General features: G+C 39.5%; 1 protein-coding gene across 2 annotated transcripts in view; it reads left to right on the top strand.

The window, feature by feature from the left end:
- Positions 1–24,055, top strand: part of pnpt1 (polyribonucleotide nucleotidyltransferase 1) — a 75,760-nt gene that overhangs the window by 29,436 nt on the left and 22,269 nt on the right. For both annotated transcript variants that reach the window (XM_043696024.2, XM_087991398.1), the window contains 12 exons: positions 4,409–4,505; positions 8,564–8,666; positions 9,576–9,646; positions 10,962–10,998; positions 12,690–12,756; positions 12,847–12,936; positions 14,834–14,887; positions 15,070–15,179; positions 15,265–15,336; positions 20,193–20,256; positions 20,342–20,425; positions 22,759–22,842. In XM_043696024.2, coding sequence (XP_043551959.2) covers positions 4,409–4,505; positions 8,564–8,666; positions 9,576–9,646; positions 10,962–10,998; positions 12,690–12,756; positions 12,847–12,936; positions 14,834–14,887; positions 15,070–15,179; positions 15,265–15,336; positions 20,193–20,256; positions 20,342–20,425; positions 22,759–22,842 — 933 coding nt within the window. The remainder of the gene's footprint in view (positions 1–4,408; positions 4,506–8,563; positions 8,667–9,575; positions 9,647–10,961; positions 10,999–12,689; positions 12,757–12,846; positions 12,937–14,833; positions 14,888–15,069; positions 15,180–15,264; positions 15,337–20,192; positions 20,257–20,341; positions 20,426–22,758; positions 22,843–24,055) is intronic.

Genomic DNA, 24,055 nt, shown 5'->3' with positions numbered 1-24,055 from the left:
AGTTCCACCTAAATAACTTGCCTGGATGTATTTCCAGGAATATCCTCCGTCAGCACAGCTGTAATGCTATCTCTTAGCAAAAATGCAACTCGCCCTCCTCTTTTGCCTACCTTTCTATCCTTCCTGTAGCATTTGTATCCTGGAACATTAAGCTGCCAGTCCTGCCCATCCCTGAGCCATGTTTCTGTCATTGCTCTGATATCCCAGTCCCATGTTCCTAATTATGCCCTGAGTTCATCTGCCTTCCCTGTTAGGCCCCTTGCATTGAAATAAATGCAGTTTAATTTATTAGTCCTACCTTGTCCTTCCTTGCCCTGACTGTTTTGAGTCGCTTCTGTTCTCAACTGTACTAGTCTCAGACTGATCTTTCCTCACTATCTCTCTCGGTTACACCACACCCCCCCCCCCCCCCCCCCCAACCTTACCAGTTTAAATCCTCCCGAGCAGCTCTAGCAAATTTCCCTGCCAGTATATTAGTCCCCTTCCAATTTAGGTGCAATCTATCCCTCTTGTACAGGTCACTTATACCCCAAAAGAGATTCCAATGATCCAAAAATGTGAATCCTTCTCTCCTATACCAGCTCCTCAGCCATGCATTCATCTGCTCTATCCTCCTATTCCTGCCCTCACCAGCTCATAGCACTGGGAGTAATCCAGATATTACTACTCTCGAGGACCTCTTTATAAAATTTCTGCCTAACTCCCTCTAATCTCCCTTCAGAATCTCAACCTTTTCCCTTCATATGTCGTTGGTTCCAATGTGGACATTGACCTCGTGCTGGCCCCTCTCCCCCGTGAGAACATTCTGCACCCTCTCTGAGACATCCTTGATCCTAGCACCAGGGAAGCAACACACCATTCTGCTTTTTCGCTGCTGGCCACAGAAACATCTGTCTGTACCTTGAACTACAGAATCCCCTAATACAATTGATCTCTTGGAACCCGACGTACCCCTCGTTGCATTAGAGTCAGTCTCCATACCAGAATCTTGGCTGTTTGTGCTACGTTCCCCTGAGAATCCAAGACCCCCTACATTTTCCAAAACAGCATATCTGTTTGAAATGGGTATATCCATAAAAGACTCCTGTACTAGGTGTCTACCTCTCTTATCTTTCCTGGAGTTAACCCATCTATGTGACTTAATCTGAGACTCTCTCCCCCCCCCCCACCCCCACCCCTTCCTATAACTGCCATCCATCACATACTGTTGCTGTTGTAAATCCCTCATGGCTTCTAACTGTTTCTCCAACCGATCCATTCGATCTGATAAGATTCACATCCAACACCATTTATGGCAGATATAATCCGCAGTGAACCTTAAACGCTCTTTAAACTCCCACATCTGACCAGAAGTACATATCACTGTACTAAAGGCCATTTTTGCTCCTTCACAATCTACAGACCCAGAAAATAACTGTTTTATTCCTCTACAAAACACTACCCCAGGTTAAAGTAATAGTTTTGGCTTATATTTTAAGTTTAATTAAGAGACCTATCTTCAAAAACATATCAAGAAAGAACCCACTCTACTCACTACTGCAGCCTTTCTGCTGCACACACTTAAAACAACGATTCAATTGTATCCATAGATTTCCAAATATATGGTAAGTTGCATGAATAATGAGTTTGAACCTCCCAGATTGTCATAAAACTCTATCTGGTTCACAACTATCTGTTCGAGAGTGTGTTTGCCATCCTTGCCATACGTATGACACCTGATCAATGTGGTTGACTCTTAACTGCCCTCTGTAATAGCCTAGCTGGCCATTTAATTGTAGTTGGATCACCAATACTACTTGAGGGAAGTTAGATATATGCAATAAATGATGGCTTGCCATTGATGTCCAGATCCCAAAAACACATTTGAGGTAAACCTCGTGGTAAACGGCTTTGGGAATTATGGGTCCAGAGTCACCTGTTCCTTAAGCATTTGCTATGCTTGCCATCTGTAATGTGTTGGATTGTTGATAGATCCAAAATGTGGTTTTCTGAAAAACCTAACTGATTGGCATTTGAATGTGTCTGTTCCATAATTATTTGCTTACTGGAAAATCATTTCTTTGGGTTAGTTTTAAATTTAATTCCTTTGAAATACAATACATGTCTATTGGTTCTACAAAGTGAAGTAGCTTGGCATGGCAGAATTTATTGCTCTGCACTGTGATGTACTTTGTGGCAGTAGGGACCCCATTGTTGCTTCCTAGCAGCCTCCACCCTGAATAAATCCAAGACAGATTGCTTGTGGATGTCCTTCTTACCCCACTTGTAATTAAAGCCCTTAAGTAGGCAACCATGCCCAGGAGGGGGGGTGGATAAGGAGGAATCCTCAATCAAAAGCCCTCAGTGCCTAATCAAGAGATTAACATCCGGAAGGAGGATCACCTGCAATTTCCCTTGGCTGACACACATCTGTGGCATGGGATCCACCATAATATGACACCTTGGATGGCCTTGCTTTGTTATGTTAACCCGATGGAATGTTGCATTAATATTCCTTTAAAAAGGAAATTAGTATCTTATATTTAAAATTAACAACTGATCCAGTGTCCATTTCCATTTGTGGAAGAGCATTCCAAATATTTACTATGCTTTGTATGTAGAAGTGCTTCCTTACATCTCGCCTGAATGGTTTGGCTCCAATTCTCAGACTGTGACCCCCTGTTCTAGAATCCCCAACTAGTGGAAATAGTATATATTTATCTACTGTCTTTTCCTGTTAATATATTGAAGACTTCAATCAGATCACCGCTTGACTTTCTAAATTCAACAGAAAACAGGCCTAATTTGTGTTATCTCTCCTCTTAACCACTGAACTTCAGGTATCATTCTTGTAAACCTATGTTGTACTTGTCCAAAGCCTGTATACTTAATGTGCGGTTCCCAGATCTGTAGAGTCTAAGCAAGATTTTATATTGCTGCAGCATAATTTTTGCATCTTTGTATCCAGTCCTCAAGAAGTAATGGTCAGCATTCTCTTGATTATTTTCTATACCTGTTTGTGACATTTTAAAGATCTATGCACATGAACCCCCAAGATTCTTTGGATATTCACTGTATTTAACTTCATGCCATCTAGAAAGTACCCTGATCAATCCTTTTACAGTTCAAAATGGATTACCTCACTCTGGCTAACATTGAACTCCAGCTGCCATAGTTCTGCCCATTCCTTCGTCTATCAATAAGCCTTTGTAATTTTATGCTATCTGCTACACTGTTGACAATGCTGCCTAACTTTGTGTCATCAGCAAATTTGGACACCGGACACATTTATCCAAATCTTTAATAAATAATGTGAAATTGAGGTCTTAACACTGATCTTGTGGGGCATCACTGGTCACATCCTGCCAAATTGAGTACCTACCCCTTATGGCGAAAGTGAATACTGCAGTTGCTGGAAATTAGAGTCTAGATTAGAGTGGTGCTGGAAAAGCATAGCAGGTCAGGCAGCATTCGAGGAGCAGGAAAATCAATGTTTGGTGCAAAAGCCCTTCATCGGGAATTACCTCATTCCTGCTGAAGGGCTTTTGCCTGAAACACCAGTTTTCCTGCTCCTCTGATGCTGCCTGACCTGCTGTGCTTTCCCAGCACCACTCCAATCCTCACTACCTACCCCTGATCCCTCCTTTATATCACCTGCCACTCAACCAATTTCCCAGCCATGTCTGTAACTTGCCCTCAATTCTGTGGGCTTCTACCTTTTAGTTAACCTGGAGGAAGAATGCCCTCATATTCTGCCTTGGGACCCTCAAACCACATGGGATCAATGTTGATTTCACCAGTTTCTCCATTTCCCCACTTCCACCTTATCCCAGATACAACCCTCCAACTCAGCACCACCCTCTTGAACTGTCCTACCTGTCCATCTTCCTTCCCACCTATCCGCTCCACCCTCTGCTCTGATCTATCACCATCAACCCACACCACCTTCATCTACCTATCGCATTCCCACTTACCTCCTTCCTCACCCCCCCCCCCCCACGTCCCTCCCATTTATTTCAGCCCCTTTGGGTTCAGCATCGCACTCTTTGACTCTACCTTAGTTCACAGTCTCATGTGTGGAACTTGTATCAAATGCCTTTTGGAAGTGCATATAGACAACATCCATAGATATTTTCCTGTCCACTATCTTAGTCACCTCCAAAAGATTCAATGAGGTTTTTCAGGCATGACCCTACTAGTCATGATTCCATGCTTGCTCTCCCTGATAACCTGAAATTTTTCATGGTGTTCAGTTACCCCATCTTGGACTATAGACTCTAGCAGTTTCCCCACCACAGATGTTAAGCTAATTGGTCTGTAATTCTGATTTTCCTCTTTAGCCTTTCTTAAATAGTGTCCATCTTAAATTGATGTATAATGTGACCCTTTTATTTGAAAAAATAATACTTTGTTTAATTTTCACTTCTAGATAAATTTTCTGAGGCAGAGCCATTTGAAATAATGGAAGCATTTAATGTAGTTTCTAAAGATGTTTTTAGAAATATTATTATGAATGAATATATAAGGTAAGAAATTTCTTCATTTTGGTTTCGATTGTTGGCTTTTTACTGAACTTTAAAATGTTCAAAAGGACAGTTTCTTACGGAAGTTAAAATGTTGTATTCCTGCATTAGTTTTTTTTTCTCAAAGGTTATTTTAACAAAAGGATGGTTCACTTGCCCAGACTGTAGAGTTATAGAGTCCTATAGCACAGACCCAAACTGGTCCATGCTAACCTCATTTCCCTGAACTTGGCCCATTTCTTTCTCATCCTTTCCTATCCATGTATTTATCCAAATGCCTTTAAAATGTTATTAATGTATGCACCTCAACCACCTTCCACTGGCAGTTCATTCCATAAGCATGCCACCCTGTATGTAAAGAAGATGCCTGTCCAGTTCCCTTTTATTCTTTCCCCATTAACCTTAAACTGATGCTCTTTAGTCCTCAAATTCCCAACCTTGGGGAAAAAGACCTGTCCATGCCTGTCATGATCGTATGCACTTCTATAAGGTCCCCCCCTCAGCCACGTACGCTCTGAAGAAAAACGTCCAAGCTTGTCCAACCTCTCCCTATAACTCAGACCATTGAATCATTGTAAGTTTCTTCTGCAGTCTTTCTAGTTTAATAACATCCTCCTTTTAGTAAGGTGAACAAAACTGAACACAATACTCCAAGTGCAGCTTCATTAACATTCTATGCAACTGCAAGATATGGACATAGACAGGATGCAGAGCTGGGCTGAGAAATGGCAGATGGAGTTCAACCTGGATAAATGCGAAGTGATGCATTTTGGAAGGTCGAACTCAAATGCTAAATATAGGATTAAAGACGGGATTCTTGGCAGTGTGGAGGAACAGAGGGATCTGGGTGTGCAAGTACATAGATCCCTCAAAGTTGCCACCAAAGTAGATAGGGTTGTTAAAAAAGCATATGGTGCTTTGGCTTTCATTAACTGGATGATCGAGTTTAAGAGCTGCGAGGTTTTGCTGCAGCTCTACAAGTCCCTGGTGAGACCACACTTGGAATATTGTGTCCGGTTCTGGTCGCCCTATTATAGGAAAGATACAGAGGCTTTGGAAAGGGTGTAAAGAAGGTTTACCAGGATACTGCCTGGACTGGAGGGCTTGCTTTATGAAGAAAGGTTGAATAAGCTCGGACTTCTCTCTCTGGAGAGAAGGAGGAAGAGAGAAGACCTGATCGAGATGTACAAAATAATGAGAGGAATAGATAGAGTCAATAGCCAGAGACGTTTTCCCCAGGGCAGGATTGACTGGTACGAGAAGTCATAGTTTGAAGATATTAGGAGGAAGGTATAAAGGAGACATCAGAGGTAGGTTTTTTACGTAGAGAGTTGTGAATGCATGGAACGTGTTGCCAGCTGCGGTGGTGAAAGCAAAGTCATTGGGGACATTTAAGCAACTGCTGGACATGCACATGGATAGCAGTGAGTTGAGGGGTGTGTCGGTTAAGTTACTATATTTTACATTAGGATTAAATCTCGGCACAACATCGTGGGCCAAAGGGCCTGTTCTGTGCTGCACTTTTCTATGTTCTATAACTTCCCACCTTCCAGAATCATTGCCCTGACTGATGAAAGCCAGTGTGCCAAAAGCCACTATCTCTGCCCTATCTATCTGTGACTCCATTTTTAGAGAACTGTGAACCAGAATTCCAAAATTCCTGTGTTCCACTACACTCCTTAAGGCCCTACCATTTGCCATGAAACTCTGACCTTGATTTGACTTTCCAAAGTGCAAGACCTCACACTTATCAATATTAAACTTCATTTGCTATTTTTCAGTTCACTTTCCCAGCTAATCAAAATCCTGTGCAATTTCTGATAACCTACCTCCTATTTTAGTGTCATCAGCAAACTTATTAATCATGCCTTGTACATTCTCATCCAAATCCCTGATAAAGATAACAAAGAGTAATGGGCCCAGCACTGATCCCTGAGGCATTCCACCAGTCACAGGCCTCCAGTTTGACAAGTATTCTGCTTCCTACCATCAAGCCAATTTTCTAATTAATTTGTCAGCTTGCCCTGGATTCCATGTGATCTAACCTTCTAGGCAGCCTACCATGTGGAAATTACTGGCCTTATTGAAATCCACACTGACTAAGTCTACTACCCTGCCCTCATCAACCTTCCTGCTCACTCCCTCAAAGAACTCTTAACAAATTTGTGAGGCATGATCTCCACTCACGAAGCCAACTGTAGCATAAATTTGGAGCTTCCTGAAACTTAAACTTGCAGAATGTTCCCTTTAAAGGAACCAAAGTATCTGCACTAGTTAAGGTATGACATATTTCAGTTTATAGGTATTGCAATGACTTGAAAATGATTTTACAGTTTGTGTGATACTAGCAATGCAAGATATTTTATAAATCTACTTCAATATTAACGTGGTGCCATTGAGTTCTACTGACCCCATTATGAAGTTTATTACACATGTCACTTATAATGAAAATTGTGTTAATCTGGTGAAATAGTACATAGCCCATTTTTCTCCTGTGGTTTGTTTGATTAATGCTAAATACATTTTTGTGATTCTGGACTCATTCATTGAAAATGCTGTTAGATTTACTGAAAGTTAGATTTAAAATCTGTTAACTTAGTTGGTTTTGAGTAAGTTAACACTCAAAGCTTGTGGCTTCTCACCACAATGTGAGATCCTGTTTTTGATATTACTCAGTCTGTCTGATCCTGATAAAGGTAGGGCTCGGAACAAAAATGTATTTGGAAGAAAGAATTTGTAACACAAGACCGTACATAATGGTTTTACCTGAACCGAATTTTGTCCCACATTCCATAGTTTAAATGCCACACCCAGTTTCTTAAAATTGCTTTCATTGAAAAGGTTGGTTAACCATTTGGGTTATTGGCATAAAGTTTTAAATTTATCGAAAAAGTGTGTTTTTTATCATGTCAGACGTCAAAGTAATTCTCTGAACCTAAGACCTAAATTTTTCTAAGAGTGAAGAGGGTCCCTGGCTTAGCCAAAATAGCACTTAGTACATGAATCCAAATGTCCCATCTCTGAAAACAACACCCATTGCTTTTTGTTAGGGGTAGGTTGTAATTTGGAGGTAGATAGCTTCCCAAATTGAATGCCTTCAGTCAGATCTAAATTTCTGCCAGTGGGATGCTCAAAACCTAAATTGTGTACTTTAGACCTAATAAGGAGAAGATGTGAAGGTTGCAGACTTGTTTAGTAAGGTAAGTCAGTATCTTATAATTAATCTGTTCAGAGGTATTGTTATATAAATTTCCTGCAGCAGGTGGGAGTTGAACATCTCTTTCTGTGCCCCCCCCCCCCCCACTCACTCCCACCCATTCATAGTTTGATTGACAGCTCCAGATACTTAATAACACATGGCTATGAATACAGTTGCTTGTTTCTATAGATGAAGCAAGTTAAATATCATGAGTTGGTATTATTAATGTGTGTTTTTGTTTTAACATAGTGAACTATTAATTAGATGCTCGAACCTTCTTATTACATTTTAATACAAACCTTGAGATCTGCCTGTGGTGGATACAGGTTGAGATGGCATGGGGGGGGGATGTGAAGGTAAAGGGAGATGGTGGGGAATTGATTGGAATGGAGGATATGAGAAGCCATGGGACTAGGTTGTGGTTAACAGACAGCATGGTTGGCCACAGATGGTGCACAGATAGTGTGTGGGTGAGGGATGTGAGTGATAAGGGCTAGAGCACTGAGATGAGTCTTTCCTACATTCCTCGCATGGTGCACAGTCACTGTGCCTCGCAGTGACTGTCTCTTTTGCAGTTAGTTTTAGGAGCACTGGACACACCTCCTAGTAATAACAAGCCCCAGCCTCCAACCACCTCACTTCAGGGACAAACCTCTGACTGCCCAGGGCACTTTCTTACACGCTGAGTTTGTGGAGCTGGGAATTTTCTCTACTCGGTTCTTCAAATATTTTAATAATTGTATGTTATTGAGTATAATGACAAATATATAAAGAACTGATTTATAATGGCCTTAGAAAATAAATTTGTTTTGATCTTGAAATATTGTTTAAATCTCTAAAAGTTTAGCATCTTACATTACAGATGTGATGGTAGAGATTTGAGATCTCTTAGAAACATTAATTGTGAAGTCGACATGTATAAACCTCTTCATGGTTCTGCACTATTTCAAAGGGGACAGACACAGGTAACAAATTTAAATTAACTTAAATTTTCTCAAGGATAAAATTTCAGATTCAATAATATGTGCATGCCAACTATTCAAGATTTGCTTTAATGTGGTCTACTCTTCCTCAGAATACTTTACATGATGTGACCCGAAATTTGAATTTTTTTGAACACTATATTTCTACATTGCTACATTATGTGTTCCTTTTGAATTTGTGTACAAGTTGCATTTTTTGATGTCAAAGTTATGAATTATTGAGCGTAAACCATATATAGAATTAGATCATACTTACTGTTCAAACTGCAATGTTACAAAATAGACTTATTAACATTTTGCCAATGGTTTGTTGCCTTAATAATTTACCCAAATCAATATCATGGCTAATTAGTGCAAGCAATCTAATTTTAAGTAGAAAATTGACTTTTTATTCATGACATCTTTGAACTATGATGGGTCAGTGAGCTCATCTAGATTGGTTAAACCACAAAGACTATCAGGCATCTCGGTTAATTCCACAACTTGTTCTGATAACAACGAGGCCACTGGAGAATTAGTCCTATTGAAATTAACTCCAAATGTTGGGTGAATAGTCAGCCTGAGATAATACTTTTAATGGCTATTCAACCATTCCTGCTGTTCATATGCATAGTCAGATATGCATGGGGGGAAATAATTGTATCAGGATTGACTTTGACTCATTCTCAGATAAAAACGCTGGACTAAACTGCCAAAGCTTTCACATGAAGCTACCTTTGGTGAGTTAGCAGAGAACAAAAGCACGTCTTGAACCCTGTATCCCAATGAGAACTTCAGGATAGGAATGAAGAACATGAGATGGGAGAAAAGAAGAAACTGAATTTTTTTTCTTCCAAGTTCTTATTTGAGGAACTGCAAACATAATCTTGATGACTTACCTTTCCTTTCTAGGTTCTTTGTACAGTAGCCTTTGATTCAATAGAATCAAGTATAAAAACAGATCTTATCACCACTCTTATAAGGTAAGTCTTGCAATTGCATCTTTATTTGTTTTGCTTTCCTAATTTCTGAAAACCAATTGCATTGCATCTATATATTTATAAAATATACAGTGATATAATGTTAGCTTCAGAGATTACAAACATTTTAGCCAGGTACGAAATAAAACATTCACTGAAACATTTTTGATGGAGATAGCAGGGCAGGATTGTAATTTTTTTACTTTTTTAAACAGTCTTTGCAAATAGATTGAGTGAAAGGTAAAACAATGTTGCCTTTTCCTTTGTACATCTTCCTTTGCCACACTCCCCCAGTGATTTTCAAAATCTGTTGCTTTAAGTTTAAGCATCAAATTTAGGAAAGGCCTTTCAGACCAGGATTAGATCACGGACCACCAATATTGAAATGTCGTATCAATTGATTAGTACGTTGTAATGACATTTTAAGTATTTCCTTTGTATTATTTTTGCCATATTTGTTCACTACCCTTTGCTCCCCTCTCTTTCTTATCTTTAGTTTCTGTTATTTCTGAAATGAACCTTTCCTTCACTCTATTGGTTGGAATTCCTATTTATGCCTCCCACTAGCCCTTGTTTGACTGCAGCTTATTCCACTGGTATCATTCATTGCTGAAATAAAGCTCCTCTTTCTCACAGCTGTCTCAGCCGGATATTTACTTTGTTAATGAGGGCAGGCACAAAGGGAGATGGGTATAAACATTTCTACGACAGGTCGGTGTGCTGGTTTATCGACTGTATACCAATCCTTAGGCCATTTTCCCAGAATTGGGGTATGGTTATTAAGAGAGACATATAATAAGGTTTATCTGCCTGCAACCGGCACGTTGACCTCATTAAAGTTGAAGGCCAACTGGAATTTTCTTATGGATTACCAGGTCACTTGAGATTTCAGCAAGATACCAGAAAGACCAGGGCAAGCAAATGTGGATCCTCTTCCTGCCTACCTGGCTTTATACTGGAAGCCCAGCTACTGAGGCTATCTTTCTAAAGTTGAAATTAAAGGAGTAGTGCCTCCACCTTGACTTTCTGCTCCTTTGGTGCTGGAGGGCCTCCCATTGCTTCTCCACCTTCAAGAGTTTATCCATCATTCGTAATTGGACAACAGGTCCACTGTCTGACCAGTAATTGGCCAATTTGTGGAAAATCACGGCAGGAGTTTGTTCCCACGCAATACAGGTTCTCAATATTATTTGCCTATGATAGTTATGTCCTGAAGCCTATTAGAAAAATTGTGCCCTTTTCAGATCAGGTGATATTTCACTTCGTGCTATATGTTATGCTCTGCCCCAAACTAATGTTATAAATTTTATTTATACAGTGGAGTGAAGGAAAAAAATTTTATGCTACACTATGAAGTAAGTAATATTTTTCTGTATCACGATTACAGTGATGGTTTTTATTTGTTTCAATCATACATTTTGAGCTTTCAGATGTGACATACTGACACACTTAATTTTGTTGAATCAAAATAAAATATTTGTAACGTGAGCCATAATTATAGATTTATGTTCTGTTCTTTGTTTGCATAATTTTTTCCTATTAATTTCCTATTGATGGCAAGTTCGTACTGTAAATATGTTTCTACTTGGAGTTTACTCAGTTATGTCCACATCATTTTCTCATCAGACCTCTTAGCAAAAGATTTTACATAGAGATGCATCTTCCAAATGATCTTACTGGGTAACAAGGAGACATTGGTTTTGAAAATCTAATGTCTACTTTAATCAAAACAAAGTGCTGTACACTCTCAATGGGTCAGACAGCGTCTCTAGAGAGAGACAGTTAACGTTTCAGGCCAATGATCTCTCATTTCTGCATTTCCTGATCGAAACTAACTGAATGACTTTGTGGCACTATTCTGTACCCAATCTCTGAAATAAGTGTTTCTTTGAATAAAAATATTTCACAGCTTACAAATCTGTGTTTCAAAATGACATTTTATATGAGCAGCAGTCATTCATTGAAAAATGAACTAGTGAAGTCAGAATTTCAAATATTTGACAGTTGTTTGTAGTTTCACAACTTTTTCTTCCTGTCGACCAAAGTTGCCTATCACTTTTCAGTCTTGATTTATTGATAGTACTCAGAGGATTATGTTTCTGCCTCATCCGATAAAATCTAACACATAATTCAGACCTCTCTCAAGTGTTGAAGAAGCATCTTTCAAATAGGATGTTAAATTGAGATCCTATTTTCATTCTTGGACTAATGTCAGGGATCGTATGGCATTATTCAAAGAATTATCCCCAATCTATATACCGAATCAAAATCACCAACATTATCTGTCACTTACCTGATTATTGTTTATGAATTCCAACCACCAAATTCACTGTCAGAATCTCTACCTTCCCATGTTTGTCTCTATCCAATGACATCTGTACTGATCCAAGCGAGTCTGTGGTGTCAAAGTCCAAGGCAACTGAGGTCCTTAAGTGAGTAATTAATGACTGCTGTAAAGTCTCATCCAAATGCAACTGATACTTACTCAGTGTGAGCGGAGGATCAGCCACATAAAAAACTGGAAAAGTAAACTGCCTTATTGTTGTTTGTGAGCTTTCAGAGGTCTCATTTAAAGCACTTGGTTGCCTTAGCATAGGTTCCAACATCAGGAAGTTGGGGACAGTGACTTGCTGAAAACCACCCTGCTGCTGACCACCTTGATCACAACCAAACTTTCCTGTCATCCATTTATTGATCCTTGAGTGGAGTGCTAGCAGCAGCCACCACCACCTCTTTGATGGTACAACCATAAAAAGTAGCCAGCCTCTGCCACACTTGGCAAGCTTGACTGGAGCTCTTGATCCTTGCCAATTTGACACTTACATGGACAGGACTTCCTGTAAAGAGACAATGAGGATTATCATCCATTCTCTAACTGGCAATGAGACATTTGCCACCTCCACTAAATAAGTTCAGGAGCAAGGAAGATTTCCTGATGTTTATGTTTGATATATTTGTTTTGAACACAACTCTGTTTTACAATAAAAAGAAAAAAGTCAAACTTTTTGTCCTGTTTTGTCTAATGGCGTCATATTTGTTATTTCAGTTCCCGCCATATGCAACAAATGAAATCGGAAAAATAGTTGGTCAAAATAGGAGGGAACTAGGCCATGGTGAGGAGGACACAAATTAAGTTTAATTCTTAAACTTCATGCCATTTATCAAAATGTTTATTTCTGTCTCTTAAAATTATATCAATTTAGGTGCTCTTGCAGAAAAAGCATTGAAACCTGTGGTTCCTAAAGAATTTCCATTTACAATAAGAGTAACTGCAGAAGTATTAGAATCTAATGGTAAGTTATTAAATGGATTGACTATAAATTCAAACAACAGCACATCTGTTTATTTTAAATCTTTTTATTTAATTATCCTACACTTAAACATACAAGTTTGTGGGGTGAATTTGTACTTGCAGAATTACATTTGACCTTGCTCAAAAATTGCATGAATCTATGTAAGATTCTGTAAATCCGTTTTTTTTTTAAAGTTTAGAATCAGTCTGACCTTTGTGACACAGTCTCACACAGGGCACCTCACACCTACAATGCATTAATCTGGGCTGACATGACTCCAATTGTTAAAGTTCACTTGAGAATGTAACTTTAAAGGTTTTGTGATTTACATATGCAAGAACTGAAACCAACATGGTCATTCTAACAGATGAGAGATTTAACAAATAATCCAGGTCTTTTTCAACATAGAATTTCAGTTACATCACTGTAAACTTTTGCTATAAATTCTGTGTCTTACGATCTTATACTCCACAACCACTTGATGAAGGAGCGGCACTCCGAAAGCTAGTGCTTCCAAATAAATCCGTTGGACTATAACCAGGTGTTGTGTGACTTTTACCTTTGTACACCCCAGTCCAAAACCAACATATCAAAATCAGAAGAAAATAAACTTTCATCATGTTTTAGTAGGAAACTCAAATTTAGTTCATTATAAACTGAAACCCATTTCTAAAAACAAGTGGAAAAACTGATATACAAGTAAGCTGTAATCCAGATTTAGAGTGTTGCTTTGAATCCAAAAACAAACATACGTGATGCTAAAGACAACACAAATCTGCAGAGATTTTGTTTTTAAAAAAGCAAAAGGGAAAGCACCACTGTTGAGTCTGAAGCATTTGATGATTACTCACAATCTGTGGAGTTTGCTGTCAATGAAGTTGAATTCCTGACATCCATAGACCATTGGAAGAGCTTCACTTGAGTTTAAAGTCAAGCTGGATCTGTGTTTTTGGCAAGTGGTCATAATTCAGCTTTTCAGGGCTTGTATTGACATTTGAGAACTTTATCAGATTTCCAAGAACTTTTGCTGAGAGAAGGAGAGCAAGCAACTTTAATCTTGTGATTGAATGTTCACAAGATTAATGGTCCTTACTGACCATTTAGGTCTGCGAAAACAGAATTTAAGTCCAGAAAAGGTTGCTTGGCAACCGTCAGCATAGAAGTTCCCTTAGTCTTTTCCAAAACCAAGTTTTCCACCATTAGAGTCATAAACCCATCTCTTGTGTCTCTAAAAGCTTGTCTGTCTTTTTCTCAGAAGTATTTTGCTTTTCTGTATACAGTAAGTCGACTACATTTTTTTAAATTATTGACATTATTTTTCTTGAAATTATGTAATTAAAGCCCCTTTCTGCCTAGAAAGTATCCAAGCTGTTTCTTATTTCCTGTTTTTCTCAGTCTGTAAATATAAATAAGAGTGTCAGTTAGCTCATTTGACTGGACAGCTGGTTTGTGATGCAAAATGATATAACAGTGTGGGTTCAATTTCCACACCAACAAGGTTGCCATGAGGGAGTCTCTTCCTCAGTCTTGACCCTTGCCTGAGGTATGGTGACCCTCCAATTAAACCATCACCAGTCAGCTGTTTCAGATAAGATCAGTTCTGGGGATCGGTTGGACTATGACAAATTAACTTTTTAAATATCGATATGTACTTTTAAAAATTGTTATATAAGTGCTGACAGTTCTGTTGTAAGATTATTCACTTGAAATGTTGATGCCTTCTGTCTCGACTAACACTCCAGAGAGAATGTTTCAAGCATTTTCTGTATTTATTTCAGGTTTTCAATATACATAGTACATTACCCTTTTAGGGTTGTGGTGTTTGTAGTTGAAATTGGAAGTCCAATGTTCTGGTCTCATAGCAATTTATCACTCTCTATTCATTTTTAACTTACAGGTTCATCTTCTATGGCATCTGTTTGTGCAGGAACTATGGCTTTGATGGATGCAGGTAAGTTCTTATCATGTGTCCTTTCACCAGTATCTTTTTAATTCAAAATATATGTAAGAAAGCATTGGAAATGTTTTCAGTAAATGCAGCTAGATTATACAAAAGACTAGAGATTTAAAGCATTTGTTTTCCACTATAGTAGAGTTTACATTTTTATTTGTGGTGTTTTATATATCCATCAGGTGTTCCAATCTCTGCTCCTGTGGCCGGTGTAGCTGTTGGCCTCATTACAAAGAAAAATCCAGAAAAGCCTGCTGAAATCGAAGATTACCGTCTCCTGACTGATATTTTGGTGTGTTTTTGACCAAGAACTGTTGCCACATTGACTTGGATTTTTGAATGTGCTTAGATACAAGTAATTCTGTTTACTCTTGCAGGGTATTGAGGATTATAATGGAGATATGGACTTTAAGATGGCAGGTACAAGCAAAGGAATAACAGCTTTACAGGTAAATGAAACAATTGTTCCATTATTCATTAAATAGATTGCTCCGTGTCGAAGAATGTTTTAACCTATCTGCTCTATCAAAGCTCCGAATTTTGAAAATGTCTAATTTTTATTTTAGTTTCTCTACTTCAAAGCAAATCATTTAAATTTCTCAGATCTCAGGTCTTAGTTTCTTTTTGTTGACATAATGTTTGTTAATCTACATTGTATGCTTTCTATAGCTCCAATGTCATTTCTGTAAGATACTCAAAATTGAACAGTGATTTAGCTGTGATCAAAACATTTTCTATTTTATTGAAATACATGTAATGCTGGAGAAGCTGAGCAAGCCTGGCCACATCTAAAATAAATCATCTTTGAAGTCAAGCCATTGGACTTGAAACATTTAACTTTGTTTTTCTTTATACAGATGTTGCCAGGCCTACTAAGTTTCTCCAACATTTTATATTTTTATTTCACAGATCCAGCATTCATTGTATTTTGCTTTTACTTGTATTCCAAGTTCTTGGGCTCAGTGTTTCTAATATAAATTTTAAACGTTTTTCTTTATAGCAACTTAACTATACTATGCATTCTGTATGTATTAATGCCTTCCCGCTCTGCATCTGTTACAATGGAGGGTTTACTGTCTGGGGAGTACAATTGGCAATCTCTTGTAAGGTTGTTTACTAGATTTTAGAGGAGGTTGAGAGCAGGGAATCCCCCCTCCAAAAATATTCAGTACTTAATCAGTGGACCCAGCATCAGAAAGAGTGATTTGCTGAGAGACATCATATTTTTCTTCCCTCCATCATACCTCTCCAAACGTCACCATACTCAGGATCCAGCAATAATACCAGTCCTCAGATGGGCATTGTACCTGTAGAAGTCACTGTCTTCCCACGCATTCAATGGCTTATTAGTTAAGTGCATTTCTTAAGTGGATTGTCTGCCCCAGATCCTTGCTCCCAGAGAAACTCCACCACTGTCTAGTAAAGTGGCACTTAATTCAGTGGACCTTCCCTGAAGAATGTGATACTGGCGTCTCATAGACTCTCCAATAAATGCTACCCCAATTTTTCAACACTTTTCAGCATATTTTCACTGCATGCTCTCACAAAATATCTTTTCTCTCAGCGTACGTTCCATCAAATTTTTGCACATTAAGTTAAGCACAGGAAAGAATTAAGAATTTTTGCAGTTTTCACAAATTACCCCGAAGCTACCATAGCCAATGTAGTCATGATTTGGAGTTCAATAATTTCAGTTGCATCACACTGTAAATCTTTGCTATAAATTCTGTGCCTTACAATTGTGTACTCCACAACCACCTGATGAAGGAGTGGTGCTCCAAAACCTAGTGCTTCCAATTAAACCTGTTGGACTATAACCTAGTGTTGTCTGATTTTTTTTAACTTTGGATAGCCATTGTTGTAATGTGGGGAAAAACAGCAGCTAATGTGCTAAAAATGTAGTCCCACAAACAACAATGAGCTTCAAAGTTTGTGAGAAGATTTGTAGCTCAGGTGCTCGTTGTGATTCTGTTCGTCGAGCTGGGAATTTGTGTTGCAGACTTTTTGTCCCCTGTCTAGGTGACATCCTCAGTGCTTGGGAGCCTCCTGTGAAGCACTTCTGTGATGTTTCCTCTGACATTTATAGTGGTTTGTTGTTCAGGACTTGGTCTGTGTGTGTGTGTGTGTGGCTTTCCTGTATACCTTTGTGGTGAATTCTCCGTTCGGTGTTCTCTGTACCATCACGTCTAGGAATGGGAGTTGGTTGTCCTTTTCTTCTTCTCTAGTGAATCGGATTCCTGTGAGTGTGGCTTGATGATCCGGTGTGTGTTTTCTATTTGTGTTTTTAATTATTACAAAGGTATCATCTATATATCTGACCCAGAGTTTGGGTTGAATTTGCGGTAAGACTGTTTGTTCTAATCTTTGCATTACAGCTTCTGCTATGAGTCCAGAGATGGGTGAGCCCATGGGTGTGCCGTTGATTTGTTCATATATTTGGTTGTTGAATGTAAAGTGTGTTGTGAGGCACAGGTCCAGTAGTTTGAGTATGCAGGCTTTGTTGATAGGTTCCCCGTCTTGTCTGTTCTGTACGTCCAGCAGGTTGGCTATTGTTTCTCTGGCTAGGGTTTTGTCGATAGAGGTGAACAGTGCCGTTACATCGAATGAGACCATAGTTTCTTCCTTGTCTAATGTATATTTCTGATGTCCAAGAATTCCAGTGTTGTCTGTATAGAGTGTCTGGATCCGCTGATCAGGTGTTTCAGTTTCTGTTATAGGTCTTTAGCAAGTTTGTGTGATGATGTCCCTGGTAGCGATACGATGGGTCTGAGTGGGATGTCTGGTTTGTTCACTTTAGGTAGTCCATAGAATCTGGGGGTGGTGTTGCTTTCAGGTTTCATTCTCTGTAGGTCAAACCTGGTTTTCTGTCCGTTTTTTTTTTGCAGGTTCCTCAGTGTGTTGTTTATCCTATTGGTGAGCTGTGGGGTGGGGTCAAACTCTCTCTTTTGGTAGGTGTTGGTATCTTCAAGTAGTTGTTGTGCTTTCTCGATGTACTCTGCTTTGTCCAGGATGACCGTCATTCTGCCTTTGCTGGTAGTATGATTATGTTCTTATTTCTTAGTGTTTTTAGTGCTTCCCTCTCCTTGGTATTGAGATTGTGTTTGTCTTTTCCTTGTTATCAGGGGTACGATACTTTGTCTCACTATTTGTTGTGTCTCTTCTGTCAGTCCATTGTTTGAGTGTGCATTCTAGTGCTGCTTGGAAGTCTGCTGTCTTGGCATCCCTGTGGTTATAGTTGAGTCCCTTGGCCAGTATTGTTCCTTCTGTGTCTGTGAGCTGTCTGTGGGAGAGGTTTCTAACCCAGGTATGAGTTGTGGTGTCCTCTCTGTTGTGTGTTAGTTTGGCCATTTTTTTCTTTTAGTGCCGTTTTTTTCCAGTGTGTGGTCCTGGTCTGTCCTATGGTGACAGCCTGTTCTATGGCCCGGGTCCATTCTTGATTGATTTGTGGTTTTTGAAATTAACGACTTTTGGCGCGCAATTTCTTGTCTGTATTTGTGTAGTCTGGTGTGTGCGTTTGTAATCATTACCTGGGTCATCCTGAACCTGTTGTGTCTGGCTGTCTCTCTGGCTTGTGGGTTGCTGACTGGTGGTCTGTATCTGACACATGGTGGAAGGATTCGATTCTTTCTGCATTCGTGCAGGAACCGGAGTTGTTCGTATGTGGCGCTTAGGCGGTTGGCACAGGATTCCCATTTCCTGGCTTGTCTTAGCGTCTCTTGTCCATAGGTCTTCAAAGTTTGTGAGAAGATTTGTAGCTCGGGTGCTCATTGTGGTTCTGTTCACCGAGCTGGGAATTTGTGTTGCAGACGTTTCGTCCCCTGTCTAGGTGACATCCTCAGTGCTTGGGAGCCTCCTGTGAAGCGCTTCTGTGATGTTTCCTCTGGCATTTATAAGAGACAAACCACTACAAATGCCAGAGGAAACATCACAGAAGCGCTTCACAGGAGGCTCCCAAGTACTGAGGATGTCACCGAGACAGGAGACAAAACGTCTGCAACACAAATTCCTAGCTCGGCGAACAGAACCACAACAACAATGAGCTTTAACACCAGGGGTATGGAGTGATTATGATTCAGGGATAAATATTAATTATGTGACTGAAGAAAACATCCTTGTTGCTTTTCAAAGAATGACATGCAATATTTTATATGCCTTTGAGATATCAGTATACTATCTTGTCCGGCAGCAAAATACTTCCTCAGATCTGAATTGAAATATCATCCTAGAACTCATGTACAGGCTTCTGGTTCCAAGATGACAACTCTGTTGCTGAACCAAAGCTGTCATTTATCTATCTGCATCCTCATGAAGTCTTTTACTGTCTTATTAATATATTTCATGATTAGATTCCCTACAGTGTGGAAACAGGCCCTCCAGCCCAATCAGTCCACACCGACCCTCCAAGGAGTAACCCACCCAGACCCATCTCCCTCTAACTAATGCACTTAACACTATGGGCAATTCAGCATGGCCAATTCACCTAATCTGCACATCTTTGGACTGTGGGAGGAAACCGGAGCACCCGGAGGAAACCCACGCAGACACTGGGAGAATGTCTGTGTGGAGTTTTCACAGTCGCCAGAGGCTGGAATTGAACCTGGGACCCTCGTGCTGTGAGGCGGCAGTGTTAACCACCGTGCTGCCCATCTATTTCCATCTTTTGCTACGTTTCCCTTATACAATAAGGGAATTTTGTAACAAGCCTATGGTGACATTTTATCAATATTACTGAAAGTTCAGATAGAATGAATTGAAGGACATTTATGATACCAATATTTATTTTAACCCTTATAGAAATAGCTCAGTAGTACATTATATTGCTGTCTTTACTTGTATAAAGAAAGTAATTTCATAACTTTCTGATGTCTGTACTTTTGTGTATTTAATTTTATTACTTGCATTTCATTTGTTTTTGCCCTCAATTATGTTATGTGCAAAATATTATGCTCAAAAAATTGCACATAGAATTTGCATGTGCTGGATTGAGTTGCTGAGTTTCATGTTTCCAGGAAACCGGTTTTAGGATTTAAATTGAGTGAATTTATAAATTTAATCCTAGTCTTGCACATTATCACTTCTTCTGTCACACCCTGTGAGAAATATGTAATTTATTGTAGGTTATCATTGTTTCAGCAGTAATTGTATAGTAGGAATGAATTGTTCTCAAATATATATTTCAAGTTAATCATGTTATTTTTGCAGTAATGTTGTTTCTTCCTTGAGTAAAGCAAAGAAAATGTAAAATTAAATATACTGATTAAAATCGGTTACATTGCACTGATGTACATAATTTATTTTTTCTTAGGCAGACATTAAAATAGCAGGGCTGCCATTGAAAATTATAATGGAAGCTATCCAGCAAGCTTCAGGTAAATCTGAATCCATCTCTCATTACAATTCTGGTTTTAGTTGTCATTTGAATTGGTATAATACTGTTGTATTTTTTTAAACTAGCTGCCAAGAAGGAGATTTTGACCATAATGAGTAAGGCAATTCCTAAACCCAGAGAAAAAAGGAAAGAAAATGGACCTGTTCTAGGTATGTTTATAACTCTCTCTTTCAGTACAGAATTACCTTTTGCTGCTTTATTATCTGTAAGTATGTTTGGAAACTGTGCTAGAATTCTTTTCAGTATAATTTTAAAAGATTACTACTTCACCTACAAAATTATATTTAACTATAATATTTTTTAATAATCCTTTTTGGTGGTCAAAGTATGCTTCCACGAAGAATGCTTTATTATTCTTAAACTTTTGAACAGAAGTCTAAAACACGTAGTCACTGATATCTAAAATGCATGTTTTTTTTTCACTTTTATCATGTCTCACTGAGAATTCACCTGATTTTCAGATCCAGATTGATAGAAAGCATAAGCCAGGTTTCTGTACATAATAAGATTACTATTTATCACAAGTGCTAATAGAGTCATAGAGATATACAGCATGGAAACAGACCCTTTGATCCAATTTGTCCATGCCGACCAGATATCCCAACCCAATCTAGTGCCACCTGCCAGCACCTGGCTCATATCCCTCCAAATCCTTCCTATTAATATACCCATCCAAATGCCTTTTAAATGCTGTAATTGTACTAGCTTCCACCACTTTCTCTGGCAGCTCATTCCATACACGTACCACCGTCTGCGTGAAAAAGTTGCCCCGTAGGTCTCTTTTATATCTTTCCCCTCTCACCCTAAACCTATGCCCTCTAGTTCTGGACTCCCTGACCCCAAGGAAAAGACTTTGTCTATTTATCCTATCCATGCCCCTCATGATTTTATAAACCTCTGGAAGATCATCTTTCAGCCCCTGACGCTCCAGGGAAAACAGCCCTAGCCTATTCAATCTCTTCTGATAGCTCAAATCCTCCAATCCTGGCAACATCCTTCTAAATCTTTTCTGAACCCTTTCAAGTTTCACAACATGTTTCCAATAGGAAGGAGACTAGAATTGCACGCAATATTCCAACGTCCTGTACAGCCGCAACATGACCTCCTAACTTCTGTACTCAATACTCTGACCAATAAAGGAAAGCATACCAAACACCACCTTCACTAACCTATCTACCTGCGACTCCACTTTCAAGGAGCTATGAACCTGCACTCCAAGGTTTCTTTATTCAGCAACACTCCCAAGGATCTTACCATTAAGTGTATAAGTCCTGCTAAGATTTGCTTTCCCAAAATGCAGCACCTCACGTTTATCTAAATTAAACTCCATCTGCCACTTCTCAGCCCATTGGCCCATCTGATCAAGATCCCGTTGTAATTTGAGGTAACCTTCTTCACTGTCCACTACACCTCCAATTTTGGTGTCATCTGCAAACTTTCTAAACTATTAGCATATAATACCATAACTCTAATCCCGTAATAAACACCCCCTCTCTGTCTCTGTACACAGGACCCCTCTGCTCTAATTCATCTGCAACCACTTCAGTTACTTCATATTCAAACGCTTGTTTGCATGAGTGCCAGGTTACTTGGTTTTCCAAAATGCAGCAATCATTTAAAACATTGGTTTTAAATCCGTTCTTTCCCATTTCCATCTGTAATTTTAAAAAGCGCAAAAAGGCACAGTCAGATGTTAGTTACACATCAATTACTTCAGTTTCTGAATATATTGAAGCATATACAATTCCAATGTTGTGTTATACACTAATAAGTTTATTTCTAATTCTTTTGATATTTTTAATTATCTCTAATTTCTCCAGAGAGGTTTAAACCTGATGAAGCATGTCAATGCGAACATTACCATGGTTCTGTATGGCATATGCATCTGCTTTGTGCAAAGAGCAGTACTGCTCTCCGCAATAATGGGCAGCTTCAGTGTAGACTACACCTTCAATCACCTGCATCACAGGCAGATAGCTGAATACAAGAAATAGGAACAGGATTCATGAGCGCCATCATTCAGTACAATCATGACTAATCTTGAGCTTCAACTCCAATTTCCCACCTACACTTTAATCTCCTTAATTCCCTGAAAGACTACGAATTGATCCCTCCCAGTTTAGATTTAGATTTGGTGAAGGCAGTGAATTTAATAATAGAGCGCTGTGAAATGTTAACTTTCTGAATTCCTTTTAGAAGTGCACCCAAGTGTCTCTGAACATCAATACTTGTAGGTTTTATACCTTTTAACAAAGGCTCAAATGGAGAAAGATGGTCAGAATGCAGCTAAAACTCTATATCCTTTCTTTGCTATTAGACTTGGTGAAGGCAGTCATTATCTAAAAATAGATAACTTGTTTCCTTCCAAAATTGTTTTGTTGATTTTATTTTCAATCCAAGAAACATCTACTTGTTTTCATCTGATTTTTGCATGTTATTTATTGGATTCAATTCAGGAAATGCATTTATGTATATTTTTCAGAAACTGTGGTGGTGCCAGTGTCTAAAAGAGCTAGATTTGTTGGTCCAGGTGGTTACAACCTAAGGAAACTTCAGGCTGAAACTGGTAAAAATCATTTACGTCATTTGCACAATGTTCCAAAGCATTTACATACTAATGGTATGACTCCAGTAACACCAAACCTAGAGGAAGCATTTAGAAGGGTGGCAGAGAAGTCATAGAGTCGTAGAGATGTATAGCACGGAAACAGACCCTTCGATTAGATTAGATTAGATTACTTTACAGATTAGATTAGATTACTTTACAGTGTGGAAACAGGCCCTTCGGCCCAACAAGTCCACACCGACCCGCCGAAGCGCAACCCACCCATACCCCTACATTTACCCCTTACCTAACACTACGGACAATTTAACATGGCCAATTCACCTGACCTGCACATCTTTGGACTGTGGGAGGAAACCGGAGCACCCGGAGGAAACCCACGCAGACACGGGGAGAATGTGCAAACTCCACACAGTCAGTCGCCTGAGGCGGGAATTGAACCCGGGTCTCTGGCGCTGCGAGGCAGCAGTGCTAACCACTGTGCCACCGTGCCGCCCACATTACATTACATTACATTACAGTGTGGAAACAGGCCCTTCGGCCCAACAAGTCCACACCGACCCGCCGAAGCGAAACCCACCCATACACCTACATTTACCCCTTACCTAACACTACGGGCAATTTAGCATGGCCAATTCACCTGACCCTGCACATCTTTTGGACTGTGGGAGGAAACCGGAGCACCCGGAGGAAACCCACGCAGACACGGGGAGAACGTGCAAACTCCACACAGTCAGTCGCCTGAGGCGGGAATTGAACCCGGGTCTCAGGCGCTGTGAGGCAGCAGTGCTAACCACTGTGCCACCGTGCCGATCCAACCAGATATCCCAACCCAATCTAGTCCCACCTGCCAGCACCCGACCCATATCGCTCCAAACCCTTCCTATTGACTTGAGAATAAGAGGAACTTTAGAGATTTTTTAAACAGAAAAAGTCTAGGCACTTGGTGGACTTGTGTAAGTAGCTGGGGCTAGTGGATGTGTGGAGGTGTCTCCACCCGAATGGGAGGGACGTGACCTTCTACTCGAACCCACACAAATGCCACATTAGAATCGATTTTTGTTCCGTCGGTTTGCTTGGACTGGATGTTAGCCTGTAGACTCAGGAATATAACTATTTCGGACCATGCGCCAGTATATTTGGATGTTAAGACCAAAGGTAGTAGAGTAGGCCTGCGGCAATAGCACATGGATCCATTTCTGTTGAAGCACAACAA

The sequence above is a fragment of the Chiloscyllium plagiosum genome, unplaced genomic scaffold (assembly GCF_037043375.1).
Source record: "Chiloscyllium plagiosum isolate Xiang-an unplaced genomic scaffold, Cpla_swu_hap1 HiC_scaffold_10, whole genome shotgun sequence".
Lineage (NCBI taxonomy): Eukaryota > Metazoa > Chordata > Chondrichthyes > Orectolobiformes > Hemiscylliidae > Chiloscyllium > Chiloscyllium plagiosum.
Note: the sequence above shows the minus strand (reverse complement) of the source record. Positions and strands in the feature narration are given on the sequence as shown.